The 16,826-nt window shown below is 40.3% G+C and overlaps 1 protein-coding gene across 6 annotated transcripts in view; it reads left to right on the top strand.

The window, feature by feature from the left end:
• The window catches only part of LOC103757567 (ubiquitin-conjugating enzyme E2 E1), a 45,680-nt gene that overhangs the window by 1,501 nt on the left and 27,353 nt on the right, over positions 1 to 16,826 (top strand). For 2 of the 6 annotated variants that reach the window (XM_018075458.1, XM_018075460.1), the window contains exons 2-3: positions 837 to 925; positions 3,043 to 3,093. In XM_018075458.1, coding sequence (XP_017930947.1) covers positions 837 to 925; positions 3,043 to 3,093 — 140 coding nt within the window. Of the gene's footprint in view, positions 1 to 235; positions 397 to 727; positions 926 to 3,042; positions 3,094 to 16,826 lie in introns of those variants that run through there. The other 4 variants (XM_018075459.2, XM_018075456.2, XM_008923715.3 and 1 more) reach the window with 4 other exon arrangements.

Here is a 16,826-nt window from a genome sequence, read left to right as displayed (position 1 = left end):
TCCCACGTACCCCCCCAGCACAGACCCACTGTTCCCTTGCCCCTTTGCTGGCACATGCCCCTCAGTGCAGTGGGCCTCGGTGGGTCCCATCAGTGCACCCCACTCCCTGCTTAGCCGTTCCCCTTCGTTTGCCCTCTTCCTGCTCCCTCCCCCCTCCGCTTACAACACTCGATCCCACAGGCAGGGGTTATCCAGCAGGCAGGGGTTTCCCCACCACAGGTCACAGATTCTCCAGGGTCTTCCCTGTGTTGCCAGTGATGCCCCACTTCCATTTTAGAGCTGGCGATGGTCACCTCGCCAGCCCCATCCCTTCCTGCCTCCCCCACGTGCCTCCTGGGAACCCAAGGGACCGGAGCTGTTCCATTTTTATCTTCTACACCCCTAGGCTGGATAGTGGTGGGTGGTGATGGCTCCTCTTGTGTGTGCAGTTTGGGGGAGATTAGAAGGAATTGCTTTGAGCTTCCCTGATCCTTGCAGTCGTCCTCGTTCCAGTCTCCTCTCATTTTGCACTTGCTTTCTGAGAGGAAGCTTTAAAAATCCTTTTCCCCCTGCTCCTCGGTGCTCCTAGTGCACGCAAGGCTACTGCTTCTCCTGCTACAGCTGTAGGGCCTGAAGAGGAAAGGGAGACATGAGGATCCTTTAAAAGGAGCATGACCCAAACACAGAGCGAGATTGTCAGCAGCCTTTCTCTGTGTGTGTTTGTGTTCACTGTTTGTTCCCCACGCCCCATGGTGTCTCCTCTCCAGGTTGGGGTGTGTGGTGGGGGGGTCGCTATGTCGGATGACGATTCGAGGGCCAGCACCAGCTCCTCCTCATCTTCATCCTCCAACCAACAGACAGAGAAAGAGACAAGCACGCCTAAGAAGAAGGAAAGCAAAGTCAGCATGAGTAAAAACTCTAAGCTGCTATCTACCAGTGCCAAGAGGTGAGACTGCAGTCAATTTTCTCACTGATTCACTGCATCTTCCCTCCTTCCTCGTTTTATTTTGCTCTGTACCCCCACTGCTCCCTTGCTGCTTTCATTCCTCGTCTCTAGCCCTTGTGCTCAACCTTTCCACATGAATCTGCTATTGTCTCGCATTTTTCAGTGTCTCAGCGCAGTGACTTTCTGCCCAACTTCACTGCTCGCTGATCTCTCTTCCTGTTTATTCCTCCGTTCCATCCCAAATATTTTCCTGTCTTTTCTTCCTCTGGGTTGTTATTCTGACCCTCAGTTATTTCTGCTGTCTTTCCTTTTTCCTTATTGGCATCTGTTATCGGGATGGTGTAGGACTGACATGTAGACCTTAATTCTTTCTCTGCTACTGGAAGCTATGTGGTCCCAAGTAAGGCATTGCATTTCAACATCAGTTTCCCTCTCTGTAGGTTGGAATTATCTAGACTGGCTTTTTTGCTTTCCAGGACTGATTTGGGGGTTAATTAATGTTTGTGAAGTTTTGAGATTGCTTGCATTGGGGGAGGGCACTCCAGTGCAAGTGGTGTAGTATAGCCCCAGATCTTTTCCAACAAATATGTTACTGTTATTTTTGTCTGCTCAACACTTACATTGAATTTTCTGTATATGGTTGGATGCTGACTAGAATAAATAATCTACAGCCAGTCCACTTGTGGACATTCTGCTCTAAAATAGTCTTTGCTCACAGCACAGAGTGGGTTGGGTTTTTTTTGAGAATTAAATAATTTTTGTTCCAGAATAATGTGTAGGGAGAGATGCCTGCATAGGATAGTAATTCCAGAACAGCAATGTCAATCAGTTTTCTTCACTTGGACCTACTCAGGCTTTTTTTTTTTTTAAATAAATTGTTACCCTTTCTTATCTGTTCTGCGTTTCACCTGAATTCAGCACCATCCTGCTTCAGAGAGCTAGCTGACAAATGGAAGTTTTCAAGCAAACTTGCGGTACTTCAGTAAGAATAATAAACCATCTCACTGAACAGCCCGGCAGCAGAGAGGTTGTATCAGAAGGTGTCAAAAGTGACTAGGGTTTTATGCAAAGCCCCTGCTGTTGCAACTAAGTTCTCTGTGGCTTTGTAGAATTTAGGCAGTTTGGTTATTCCAGAACTCCACTCAGCAGGTTTCCATGGCAAACTGACACAGATATTGGCAAATGGTGTTTACGTGTTGTGCCCTTCACTCTTTTAAGAAGATTTTAGACTGCCTAATGTGGAAAGGTTGTGGTTCTTGTGTGACAAGTGGAAGAGAGGCAGAAGATGCTGTCTGAGTTTAAAGGAGAAGGCAGGCAGACTGAGTGCTGGGTGGGGAAATCTGGAAAGGAAGCCTGAGTGACAGTAATGGGACTCCAGGGAAGGGGATGATAGCTGGTTGGGCGTTTTGTGGCAAAAGCAGCATAAGCCCAGAATAGTCTGGGCAGGGAGTACAGGGTGTTGGCTGAACACGATGGAGAAAGGGAGCATCTGGAGTGCTGAGGGAGGAGACCTGGGGATGTGTGGCTCTTGAGGGTGAAGAGAGGGGAGAATTGAAGGTGGCAGGAATGTGCAGGAGCCTCGGAAATAGATATTCACCTTCCTTTAAGTGTCCTTGGGAATGGCGCAGTTATTGACTCCCTCAGGGCTGATTTTTTTTTTTTCTCAGGATGGTGATGAGAAGCTGTGGGGAGAGGGGGAGCCAATTTGGCAATGACTGTTTCTCTCAATCCTGTAAGACAAAATTCCTTTTCAGACTGCAGTTTCCTCCTAGCACTTGGTGCATCACATTTGCAGAGGTTTCCCCTCATTTATAGGCTGGTTGTCAGAGCAAAGCAGACAGACTTTTCCACTGTGTGGCTGGCATCTTTATGGGAGCATGCAGCATGCACCTCTCTGGGTTCAGTGCATGATGCCTGAGTGCTTCTCTGCCTGCCTCTGTAAGAGGGCAGGACACCTGTCCTGCTTAGTGGGTTTGGACTGGTGTGAGGCTTCATCTGAGAGTGCCTCTGTCTTATGTACTGTTGCAATCAGTGACAGTATGTCTGTAAGGTCTATGTGTTAGCTGCTATCCCACACAGTGACTTACTTTTGTACCTTCTTGCTTTTATTGCCACAGGATTCAGAAGGAATTGGCTGACATCACCTTAGATCCACCTCCCAACTGCAGGTTGGTGTCGAGTCCTTCCCTGAGGAGGGTGGGGGAAGGTGAGGGGCTGAAGTATGCCTGTGTGTTGTAACTGCCTTCAGAGGCTTTTGATGGAGCAGAGGAATGGCTGTTTAGGTGGCCTGCAGTAATTTTGCGAATGCTTGGATGACATTAAATAGTTTCCAGGTGGGGACACCTCCAAAGATTGTATGTGTTTTGATAAGTTTTCTGTTTGTTTTGGAAGTTGTTTTGTTTTTTTTTAACAATTGCATTTCAATCAAGTTACACTGCTTGCGTGTGTATGTTTCGGAAACTGCTCTGTAAAGAAGAGTGTGAAAACTTTCTCCTTGTTTGTTTTTTTTTGTTTATAAATCTAATGCCTGACTGCGCTAATCTTATATAAATAAGAGTCCTGCCAAGGAAGCAGAGAATAGTAAAATGCTATGAGGTTTTTAGCTCAGAGTGTTCTGTTGTGAACAGCAGCTCACAGTAGAAGAGAAGCGTGAATTCGTCACTCAGTGGGTGCCCCACAGGAGCACACATCTTAGCTGATGAAATAGAAAGCAGGGATATTCTGTTGCCCTTTATAGAGCAGCTTGTTTTTAAGTGTGTTTTAGAAACTTGTACTATTTTTTTAAAACATCTAGCAGGTTGATTTGAGGCATTGCATGGTGTCCCTGAGCCTCTTTGCATTTGGAGAGGAGACAGTAGTAGCGTAACATCTTTGGTTGTGCTCGTTCATTCAAGAGGAAAGAGGCTTTTGGTTTGCTCTGTGTTCGCTGTAGTTGCCAAAGCACAACTCTGTTCCCATCTCCTTGCTGTAGCTGGGGTTTGATGCCTCTTGATGTTGGTAACAGCAGAAATCAGAGGAAATTATGTTAATAAATAACTGTTCAAATTGGTCTTTTTAGTATTGAATTGCTGCCCACAAATGTATGTGAACCTTTTTATTGAAGCTTTTTGCCACTGTTTGTGTGCAGAGAGGCATTAGCACAAGAATTAGCCTGACAGGTCCAGAGCCACCCTTTCAGTACCAGTCCCAAGGATCATTATTAATGAAAGGAGGGACTGGATGTGATGTGTGATGTCTAGTCTGATACTAAGATTTTTGTGCTGTTTGGAAGATAACCAGTGAGCTCGGAAATCTTTAGCTGTGACAATGTTGTTTTAGGGACAGTAATGACTTATCTCAATAATTCAAGAATTTCCAGTTCTTGGGCTGGAGGCGTCTGTCTTGTCTTCGTCCTGGCTCTGTGTCAGGATGAAGTCCACATGCTTTTCCTTCCTCCTCCCACCATAACCTGATTTTCATGGGAAAGAAACACAGAAGCACAGCTCAGAAAGGCACTGTGCCTTGCTGTCTAGATAATTTGAGTCTGGATGATCAAGGTGCCAGGACTGCAGTGAACTTTGCAAATCTATCCAACAGTTGTGATAGTGAATGAGTATGTTAGATTGCACGTTTCATCTGAAGGTTTGTGTAAATAATATTAGAACCCTAATTTGTCCTTTTTTCAATTGGATTCATTCACAGGTGAAGATGAGCTAGCAGGCTACCTGTCAAAATAGAGTATAGTTTTGATTTTTCTTTTTTAATTACATAGACCTTTGAGGATAATGCACTTCAGGGTCCACATAGTAAGTTTGTGTTGTTTCAGCCTTTATAAATATTTCTAATGGTAAAAACTGGATCCTAGTACAAGTAGTGATGATTGATCTTCACCCGTAGTGGAATTACAAGTATTCTGCATTCCTTCTGACCTTCCAATGGATGAAGGCTGGCAACTCTTGCAAATAATATATGAAACTGATGTAGTTGTTACTGTCCCTTAATATGTTGATAGGTAGGAAACCGTGAGTGAAGGGGTTTGTTGTGTGTGTGTATGTGTGACAGTGCTGAGAGTGGCAGAGAGCACCTCTGCTTATGGCTCACAAGGCTCCAGTTGTGCAGTCAAGCACTGGGAGTTTGCTTCTGTAGCAGCGGGTCTGTAAAAGGGTGAGCAGGTGCTGATTGCCACAACAGTGAGATGAGTTTCAGCTATCACAGTTATCGGGAAAGTTCACCTCTTGTGGATAAAGAAACAGTCAGTTTATGACTTTTAGGATATTAAGCAAGTGAGAGGCTCTGGTTGCTGCGTGATGTTTAAGGTTGCCAAAATTTGCTCTTGGGAAGCCTGCTAACAGTGACACTGCTTTCCTTTATGTTTTTTCCTTCATACGAACATTACTGGCATGCTGTGAGGGAGGTATTAAATACATAGTTTGAGAACTTAGTTTCAATTTCCTGCCTTTATGACTTTGCTTATTCTCACCTTTCCTCTGACCTCCAGCCCCTCATATTTCTGCTGTCTTTGTGCCTCTACAGATGTTTTTCAGGTGTCACTGGAGGGGAGACCAGTCCTCTCCTTTTAGATCTCACTCTCTCCTGCAAGTTTAATCTCAAAACTTACATATTCAGGGAGTTATATACGATGCCAAGTACTACTTGTTCTGTTGTCAGCTTCAGGGGTGCCACAGCATCAGAAGTCACATTTGAAAATGTGCATCTGAAACTGTATCCTGTGTTATGTTGGAAATGTCATAATCTTTTTTTCTGGACATCTATTCTTACACACCTCACCACCATCTTTGTATTTTCCCCTGTTCCATGCCCAGTGTTTGATAACAGTTCATGGCTGGCTGTGCTTTAATTTTTGGCCTCATTGCAAAATGCTGTTCTTCTTTCAGTCTTACTGCAGAAATGAGAGTTCAAGATATTTAGCACATCCCAGAGCAGCTCTGCATATTGAAAGACAAAGCTTTAGGTTGTGAATGATTTTTAGTAAGAGCTGGGATTTTTTTCTTCTTATAAAATACCACATATAAGATGCAATTACAAATAATGACAACCATTTGATATTTAAAAAAAAAAGCTTAAAACCAAATGTTACATTTTTATTTTTGTAGCTTGCAGTGGCTGTATTTTCATGTGTGTAACCCACAGATCATCTGTTTAAAAAACAAAAACAAAAAAACCCAAACCCCAAACACACTCAACACCCTGTGATTGAGCAGCTGTGTGGGTTTTAGACATATGTGGGTAATATGAGGGGAAGTTTATCCCAGAACTTCCTCTCTCCTCAGTACTTTCTTTGCTTCTGGTTTTCCATAGCTTGTCTATGTCCCCCAAAAGCTTACCTGTGCTTGCTACTCTTTTACTGCTCTGTCTCTCGAAGTCCGTTTGCCCCTCCTGTCTCCCCCCCAGGCTGCGATTTCGATTTTGTGTAGGCTGGTGCAGTTACTCGTGCAGAGGTGCAGAATATGTGCGTGGAAACACAGTCTCTGGTTGACCTGCATTCAAAAAATAGATTTTTTGACTTGAAGACATTTTCTAAAAGGATACATTTAATACATGTCATGAAATCATGGGTTCCTGATGGGAGCAATGCTGTCCTCATGAGTGTCCTAGTGTAATATATGTGTGGCAGCTACTTCTGAATGGATTTAAGTCCTCTTCATCACCTTCAGTAGTCTGCTGCTCTAGAGGTCTTTAATTTCTGCAAGTTGGTTTGACTTCTGATATTAATACTGAGTTATGAAAGTTAAATGTGGCTTTCAAGTTCAAAAGGTGGTTAGTGATTAATATAAATTGGAGAATGACTGTTTGGACCTAAAGTATTTTAAATCTTTTAAGAGTGTACCTGGTGATTTCTTCTCCTACTTTGTATTATATCAAAAAGTTATAACTCTTGTTTTAGGACTCAGTGAAGGTACCTAGAGACTTTTTACTTTTGATCTTCTGTATATGTTGGTGACAGAGCAGTATGTCATGTCTTTGCTTTGAGTCAAGGAAGTATGTGTCTGTGACTGTCCACAGATGTCAGAATATGGTTCCATCTTGATATGTAGGCAGTCCTATCTTTGTTGAAGACACTTGTATTGTGAAAAAACTTGCTTTCTGTCCCTGAGATAAAGTTTTCAAAGCTTTAAGAGAAGTTAATTAAAGCTTTAGGTACTGTTTATTCACTTTGTGTCATGTATTTGATCTATGTATTTAAGGATCTCCTTATAGTAAATCTGCTTGTTGAGGTTATGAAAGAAATGTTTTTCCCCACTTTTAGGGTGGGGAGTTACAGCACACAAAAACCAAGTGAGTTGTCCAGGGTCACGCAAGAAGTCTCTGGCAAAGTGGAGAAATGAATGTAAATCTCCTTTGTTTCAAGCTAACTAGCAGCTGAGCTGTTCTGCTGGAACTGTGTGCATCAGTTGCATTATGAGCAAGGCTTTGAATTTGAGCTTTATTGGGTGTCTGGTATTGACTGTATGTAAGCACGGTAATTTAATGTTATTTCTCCCATCTGCGTAGAGGGACCAAAATGGATATTAACTAGAATTAATGTTTTTTAATCTTTCTTACCCAAGCTGAAACAAGTTTGTCTCCACATGGCTCATTTAAGTCCACATAGGCAAGACCAGCTGTTATTTAAACAAAAATAATTTTCAAACACTTACTGAAAGAGGCATTTGCCTGCAAGACTTACCATTGCTTCAGAGAAAAATCCCATCACAAATTCATTATTTAGGTAATATTAAAATACAGTTGTGTTTCCTGGCACTTTCAGCCCGGTTTTTGTAAATTCACAGAATAAGGACCAGATCTCCCTGAGAGTCTTGTGAAAGTTAACTGTCATCACTTAATAAATATGTCTTGGTAGAGATGGTGGGGAGAAGTGCTCTGCATTATAATGTATGGAATATTAATAGTTTTCAAAACTTTGCAATGTGGAATTAAAATTTGTTGGCTTGGAAGAAGTCTACATAAGATGTATGGCTCAAAGGCAATTTTGAACTCAATAGTTTCATATTATAATTAATAAATTTCATCTACATACCATGTAAGTCTGGCATTTGTCTTGCTTACATTTGTTTTTTATGGTACTTGTAATTTTTTGCAAATGTAATTTTTCAATACTTCCAACTCCAATAATGCTTGAAGTACTTTTGCTTTTAAATCTAGCATATTATCTAAGGATAATGTGTCACTGTTTAATATCAGTGTTGGTTTTGTTATTTTCATGCTTGGAATAGTCCTTCCTGAACATAGCCATATTCTGGCATAAATTTTCTGGTCTTAAATTTTGTAATTAAAAAGCTTAATTTCAGTTTGACCTTTTTTCTCAATATGCAGACTAACTTATTTGATCAAGAATGACACAAATGCCTGGTTTTACTTCCTTGTAGAAATAAAAAATACAGATCACGTTTAATGAAAATTATCAGCTTACAAAAGTGGTTTTAAAACCTCTTTTTTCTCCCCCCCCTCCTTGTGTTGTTTCTCTAAATGCGAGTGTTTTCTGTGAGAAGTTTCAAGATGCAGGATAGGAAGCACCTTCATAAATAGTGCTGTGTGTAGTTGAAAAATATCTTTTGTCGTATAAACTACCAGTGGTTCAGCATTCCCTCCTTGCTTTGTTTGGCACACGATCCCTGGAGAAATAACTCTTTCTTTTGAAATGGTGTATTAACTAATTTAGAGATCCTCTGCAGCTGTGTATGGTCTGGCTTGCAAACCATAAAAATAATACATTTCTACACTTGGTGAATTTGAAGTATGCGAAAGTAGATGCTCCTGCAGGCAAAGTCCTCTGCCTGGCGTACTCAGACAAAAACTGCACAGGAGCAGCTTCTTTGCTGTGGGTCGATCAGTTAATATTACAGGAATTAACCTTTCTGAAGCTACTTCTGTTTTTATTTTAGCAATCAGAAATGTTTTGATGGCCAGGCTACTTGGATGCTGTGGCAGGAGCTGGCTGATGCTTTGGTAGATTTTGTTTGGCACATCCTGGCTCAGTAATTCCCAAATGAACTGCATTCTGTGCTCTTGCATGCCAAACATTGGAAGGATGAATCTTGAGAGCGGCTGTGAAATTGTATCATGGCTAAGAACAAAGAGGATTGAAATCCCTTCTGTGCACACTCTCTTGTATACCACTTAATTTTATTATTTGACTTTCAGCTTTGCTGCCCTTGGAGGGCACTGTGCACCTGTGTTTATGATGCTACATATGTTTTATCTGTCAAATTCTAATATTTCCTCTTGGTCATGCAGTCTTGTTTGGTTCGTTTCCATTGTATTCCAGTGCTGCTGCTTATATTGGATACGTGCATTGCAGCGGGTTCTATGTCTGGTTTTGTTTTGGGAATTATACATTATATGTGTGTACGGTATGTAGGCAAATGTATGTACAGTACCTACACTTTAAGGGTTGAATCTATCTTGCCTTTTTATATGAAGGCAAAATTATCTACAGAGGACTGGCTAATCTAGGGGATTGAGAAAGGAGTAGAGGATGGTTTTGTGTTTGAGGATTTCAAAAAGAGCAGGTTGCTAGTGGCTGAGGGCTTTGTGGTTTATGAAGAATGGCTTGGTTTTGAGAGCTGGTAACGTGCTGTCTGACAAGATGTTAACTTTGGTCCTGCTGTCTGAGGGAATTGTGCCGGGAATGGAGACAGAGCTGACAGGCACCTGTAAATCAGTGGATTATTGGTGAGTTTGTGCATAGTGAAACTTCTGCGGTCTCTGCCTGCACTCTTCTGTAGTTGTACATGAAAGACCAGACTTCCATAGAGCACCTTTTTAGAAGTATTTAATGTACTAAACAAAAAAGGATACCATTTCATGTGAACAGTTTAAGAGATTATTGCACACCTGTGCAGACTCGCACACCGCGTTCAAAGTTAAAGGCTATGCTTTCTCCACAAAACAAAGTGCTTCAAACTAGGTTAAATTAATAGTGCAATTTAGTCATTATAAGTAGAATCTTGCCAATCTGTAAATTTATTTGAATGAAATAAATTTATACTTATTTTTCCCTCTGAGGCTTAACAGCAGAGGTCTAAATACTGACTTCATAATTTTACAAGATGAAGAAGAGAACATGTATTGTCAAGTACTATAAATAAACTAAAACTATCAAAATATTACTGTACACTCTGGAATTCAGAGGGGTTTTCTTGTTTCTTCTGTCAGTTTGCAAATTTCAGCAACATGCAATTGGACTTCCAAGGCATTTGTGGAAAGTGTAATGTTTACCACCATGCATTTAATACATATGTTCTGTGTCTGAGGGGCTGATTGACATTACCAGGAAAATATATTGTAGAGTTGTACACATAACTTCAGTATTCAATATGCAGTGTTCTTTATTAACCTGGACTCTGTGCGATGGGAGCTGGGAGAGAAAAGGAGAGAGAGGCATGCAGACTATAGCTTGGTGTAGGTATGGTATTTGACTCTCTCTGCTCCCTCCAATTTGATTCATGATTTCACAACTGAAAATATAGATCAGGTAAGATTAAATTGAGCTGTTTTGAGAACTGGGTCCAGGCCAAGTTTTGGCAGTTCGTTTGTTTAAGAGAAAATATGAAGTAATTGGATTAAAAAGGCTGTGCGATTAATGATGTAGATTCCTGTTAGATTTCCTTGCCTCTATGTTTCTGTGAATCAAGGCAGAAATTAGGGCTTAATTCCTCCAGGGACTTTTTTAGAGTCAAAAGTGAGTGTAACGTTATCACAGCACGATAGTAGATGTGTTTTGTACTTTCTCTGTATCAGTATAAATGGCTGATTTCTCATCTTTCTCTCTGGAGCTGCTGGATTTGCTGGAACATAGAGAATCTTGAACTGGTACTGAGAATTGTAAAGGCAGTAGTAAATGCTCTGTGCTAAGAGGGGAGGCCCTTCCCGGGGTGGGTGCGCTGCTAATATTTGATGCTTTTTCTTCTGTGGCTATCTGAGCAATACGTTCTGGTCAGTGAGCTAATTCCCGTGTCTGTCTGTTTGAGAGAAATCAGGAGAGGGGTCTCAGTGCCTTTCTTTTTTCTTTTGATGCCTAGGATCATACAGAGAGTTGCACACAGGGGTAAAAAAAGAACCTAAACGTTAAAAATTAATTCTAAAATTGAAAGTATCTTTTTACAATAGGTGAATTGATTAAAAAAAGATAAGTACTTCTGTATGGTCTAAGAACTTTGTCAGAGTTTTTTGGAGACAACAGCAAAGTTTCAGGGCAGTAGTGATTGTTCTTCAAGGAAACCTGCCAGGGTAACTGTCTCAAAAGTTTTATATGCAGTTTGAATATCTTCACTGACATTTTAAGGTGCTAATTTACACGACGACTGTTGTGGTTTTGTCATGTGTTTGCGCTTTTCAAGTGGACAACTTCTAGAAAGTTTGTGTGTTATTTTATATTCTGAACAACTGTAGCTGCTCTGAGAAGTGGCCTATAAATGGTGGAGAAAGTGCAACATATTTCATTAAAGCATTGTTTAGCTGTTTCAGATGGTTTTGAAAGATTGCTAAAATGTACACAGTTGTAATAACATCGTTTTAAAGCAACTATATCAATACTGTGGTATAACACAAAAGGTCATTTAAGTAGAAGTTTCTGATCAAACTGATTATTGTAGTATTATATTTGCACATTATTTTCTGTATGTCTTAGTAACCTTTTTAAAGAAGGTAAATTAGGTGATGTATGCAAGTATTTATCGTTGGTGTCCTCCTTGACTTCCTTGTAAGTTGTTTATCAGCAAGAATTGCCTAGTTTTGTTTTGATGGGGTAATTGTTAATTTGAGAATGCTATCAGATTTTGTGGGGCTTCGGCTTCTGATGAAAGTATTTATGCCTGCTTATACTTGGGCGACTGTGTGAGAGAGGGAAAAGACTGAAGGCTTTAAATAGCTGTGCCAAGTCTCAAAATATGATGAAGCTGACTGAGTTCTCCATTGCATTAAAGTTGTGGTGATGATTTCCTAATTTAAATTTAATTTTAACAGCACCCTTGTGACATAGGAAATCAGGCAAGAAGATGTGTAGGAGTGACAAGAGTGACCTAGGAAATCTAAGTTTTGAGTGTAACTATTGTCAGGCCTTCAGTTGCCCTGCTGCTTGTCTTTTAGTTGCATCTCAGGATTAAATTCTCTAGTAAAATCTTAATATTTTCTTTGGAATAGCTGCTTTCCAATTTTTCCATCCCCTCACTCTCCTTGTGAGGGTAGTCAGATTGCAGGTATTGGTAAGACTGGGAGAATGAATGAGTTGTAGTTGAGAATCAGAAAAGGACATAAAGCCACTCAAGGCAGAAGAGTGTTATGTTCCTATGGACAGCAAGACTGTGCTGGGCATTAACAGAGACTGTAAGAAACAGCAGAGAGATGGTCCATCAGGGCAGCTGAGGCAATTTTTGCCCTGATTACCAAAACAATTGCAACCAAGGTGGAAGCAGAGACAGATTGATGGTTTTTCTGCTCCAGCAATTTAGTTCAGCTTTTGTATTGCCTTCTGTAAGGAGCAGAAGAGACAGGGCATCCTCCTCTTGAATGAATGGGGGGACCATCCATGGGCGAACCTCTTCTTGGGCATGACTGAATTTTTAAAATAGTAAAGCATGCAAGCTGCAACAATAGTTTTTGCTGTGGTGATTGCTTTACACCCCCACCTGGGAAGCAAAATATTCATATAGCGGTGAAGTCAGTGCCCTTATACGGTCTTACAGTAGGTAAAACCTAAAATACCTTAAAGAATATTTGGGGGTGCCCAACTGTGTCTTTGCAGACCTCCTTCAGTTGCTGCTTGAGCCACATGTGGGTCTTGAGCCATGGATTGTCCTCCTAGAAGCACATCAGTGAGATGAGAGGAGTAGGAAAAGTGGGGGAGTTACAGCAAGAAAGGAGCAGAGGGAGAGAAAGGCAGAGGGAGAAATGGAGGAAGGGGGCAGAAAAAGGAGAGAGAAACAAGTAAGCAAGCAAACTGGGTAGAAATGTTCAAAAAACAATTGCAATTTAGTCAATCCCAATAAAGTAGACAGTATTAAAGATAGGAAGTTGCAAATTTAATTTGTTGAACGTCCTGAGTCTCCCAAAGGAGCACACCTTGCCATGCTTCTCTTGCAGTTGCTACAGGAGCAAGAACTATTATTCAGTAAATTCCATAATATTGGAAATGGAGATATTCACAAGTATAAGATCATTTTATAACAGATGAAGTCCTTCTACCCAGTAGGTACTGGAAGCTTTTCCTGCAGGAGGGTGTGGAGGCAAATAGTATCAGCACATTAAAGGTGGGTTAAATAAATTCATGAGCAACAGGTCCATAAACAGACAAAGAGAACTCAGCCATATACCCTTTAGCACCTCGAATTCAGTGGCTGTGGATGCTGAGGGAGTACAAGGGGAATGGACTATAGGTCCACAGTCACCTATTCTGAGGAGTATGTGCTCTTACTACTGACAGGAGGAGGATGCTGAGTTAAATGATCCCAAATGGTCTTTTTGAATTCTGTGTGGAATACCCACCACATTTTCCTTCATTCCAGTTCACTAACTTCAGGCTCTTTTTTGTTTCCTTACTCCATTTCACATGGCTTTTAGCCACCCAACATGTTCAACTTCTGCCCTTTCTGGAACCATTCTTGCATCTCTTCTTTTTATACTTTGCCATTTAAAGCAAGCCCTTGTTTGCTGTCACTCAGCCGCTTCTCTTTGTTTTTTGTGAAGGATTAACCTTCATTCATTTGTGTTGCTGAATTTAGATTGTAAATTTTCAGGGCAAAGGACTTCTTTAATTTTGTCTGTTTGCAAAGTGGTATGTAAATTTCCATCTATGTTTAAATGTTCTTTAGTAATAAAGTATGTTTAGTCTTTGGGCTTGTAGGTGTCACCCTAGCCCCCTTCCCAAAAAAAGTTCTGCTTATGTTGTGATGTTGCATTTTTTTCTTATCTGATAAATAAGGTAAATAAGCAGGTTGTTTTATTCAGCAGCTATTGTATTTTGTTGAATATATGATTTGGTTATTTTCCGGGTTTGTGCACATCAAGGTTATCACAGCTGTTACTTTGTGATACTAGTACATTGTAATAGGATAATGTCTTTTGAGGTATATTAGTATTGGGGGTTTTTTTCTTCCTGGATAGTGGCAGAGAAATAAGAAAGTTGTCCGACAGCTAATCTCTTTGTTTGGCGTCTTTGTGCTCCTACTTCACCTTCCACCTCAATATCTAGGAGGACTGTAACTATTTGTTAGGGAAATATTAGTTAAATTGCAGAACTGAGACATTCCAGTTTAAAGCACTTAGTATTTAGTGTGTGTACTCTTAATGACTATAAATATTATGTTACATTTGAGGTTTTGTAATGTATCAGGCACGTCTTGTACATTGTTTTTCCCACAGAAAATGCAAATTTTCTAACCCATGGACTGTTCAAGCTGTATGTTCTACATTGCAGTACAAGGATTTTACTTTGTATTTCATAGAAGAGTCTTATTTATGGGGAGATGTAAAGTCCAGACAAATTATTTAGCTCTGAGATAGTTCAGGTGCATGTTTCACTCCAGTGCTAAGTAGCACAGAACTAACCATTTAGGACATATTTATTACCTAGTACTGAATTTTGTCAGGAAAGACTGAAAAATAGGGATTGGATAGTAGAGGCTTTGTGGTAACGCTGCAGGAGGGATGCGATGAACTGGCAGGGTCCAAGGATAAGCTGTAGCAGCAGAGTAAAGAGCTGAGGGTAAATGGGGATGTGCTGTGACCTCTCTCATGGCTGACTGAACAGCTGGATGAGATTTGTTAGCAATTCAAAGCTTAAAAAGAGATAAGGAAGGAGTGCTGATTGAGGTTTGGATCTGGAAAGGAGAGTTATCTGTTACCTAGCGAAGTCTGTTGTATTTTGCAGCAGTCTTGATTGATTCAGAACAAATGAGGAAAAAAAGGATGGAGCTAGAGCTGATGGCTGAACTATGACATACTAGGAAAAGAGTGAAGATATGGGGTGGGGTTAAACATGACCCTTAAATTCAGAGAATAACAGGAGGGAAAAAAAGCATTTTACCAGATCCCTTTCCAGTAGTAAACCTACCAGTCTCTTGCAGAGATTGTCAGCTCTCTCTCTACTTCCTTTCTAGGCTTTCCCTTCACCACAATCCAAGGGGTCCCAAGTCACCAGTGTGATGAGAGTTCTGCAGAAGAGAGCTAGTGTGCCTATGCTGGCCCATGGAGCTGGGCCTCTTTCTGCAAGCCATCACAGGCTTGTAAAGAACAGTGCTAGTGTCTTCTGCCTCCTTATCCCTCTGAGCTGAGCACATTGTGGTCCCTTCTGTTTCCTGATGGCTACACTGACCATTCAGCAGTAAGCCATTAGATCTGTCAAAGTCTGCAGCCCATGCCTACAGGGAACTGGAAGAGGCAAGGTTGTCCCATAGACAGAAAGAAAATATTTATTAGGAATTAAAAAATAAGCAGACGTAACCATTCTTGCTTTATTAATTTACTTGCAAATGAAGTAGCAGTGATCAGCTAAACTACTGAATGTGCATATAGATTTTTTTTTCTTTTAAATTGCTGAAGTACCTGGATCATGAATCAAAGGAGCTTGATGGAAGGGAAAGAGGAAAGTGTTTTTAAAGTACTTAAATGAGCAGTTGGGATAATCCTGAGTGCAAGGCAACATAAGAATTGGCATTTGTCATCTTTCCTTATGTAGTACTCTTTGGTCATTGGAAAAATGTACTTTATTATTTTGAAAGGTTTCTAGTCAAGAGGATACATCTAAACTTCACCTGGGAGTTATTAGGACATTGGACATGTGCAGTAGGTGAGCTTGTATGAGTGTTTACACAGCAGACAGCTGTATGCCAGGCAAATGAAAGATTCTTTTGGTCAGTGTTTGAATGACACATCTGGAAAGTCATCTAGTTGCTGTTTTAGCAAATGATTTCTTTTCAGGGAGAGGATCTTGGTTTTTGGATATTAAAATAGTAATGGAACTGTAATGTTTGCTTAGATTGGCTTTCCTGAAAGATAATGTGTCATATCCTAATGATTCACTAGGTCAAGTGCTAAATTTTGGTCCTTGCTGGAGATAGTGAATGAACTGTGTCCAGAAATAAGTGGATTTGTATGTCCTTGTTTATATTACTATAGTTCAAGGTTACTAAAAAGTTGTGAGTTTTAATGTGCAATACGTATGATTTATCTACTTTTTCTTTAAAAGTACCAGACTGTTTACTGAACTATGTGAACACTTTACTGTTTTATAGATAGCCAATGATTTTCTTTTTCTGAACTGGTTATACCCAGAGAGTAAACATTTTTACTTCCTTATTTATTTATTTATTTATTATGCTGGGACAACTGGATGGAGGAATACATCTTGCCTTTGGCTTCTAAAAGAAAGATTTCTCTTTTTGTTCAGTGTATTGGGTATTATATAAGGTTATTCTCTAGTAAGGGCTGTATGAGATGATTATGAAGTTATCCTCTCTTCCAGAGGGTCGTATATGTCAGATCTCTGGTCAATACGCAGAAACTCTCACTTTTGACCTTTCTGTCTCTTTGGACCCATTAGCTGTTGGACATAATGGTCCTTCTAAATGGTCCTTCTAAAATTGCTTAATTTCCAAAGAGATCATTTGTGCTTGTTCTGTTACTGCCGTTTGATGCTGCCTCTCTACACACTGCCAAAAGCCCACAGTATATTACATTTTTATTGTTATGTAAAGCAGCTGTAAAATAAACTGTGGTTGTGTGTGTTTGAAATTTTTGCTATTGGCTACTTCTTTTTTTCCCTTTGTGTCTTTAACTTTTACATTTATGGTTTTGCCACCACAGAGAGCTTATGAAAAGCAAACATATAGACTGTTAAAAAAAGAAAAGTAATGATATACACAGATTCACATTGATTCCTTATTCATATTTATTATCCTGTTTC

This window comes from Manacus vitellinus, unplaced genomic scaffold (genome assembly GCF_001715985.3).
Source record: "Manacus vitellinus isolate BGI_N305 unplaced genomic scaffold, ASM171598v3 scaffold_3_pilon, whole genome shotgun sequence".
Lineage (NCBI taxonomy): Eukaryota > Metazoa > Chordata > Aves > Passeriformes > Pipridae > Manacus > Manacus vitellinus.
This window is presented reverse-complemented; position numbering and strand designations above follow the sequence as displayed.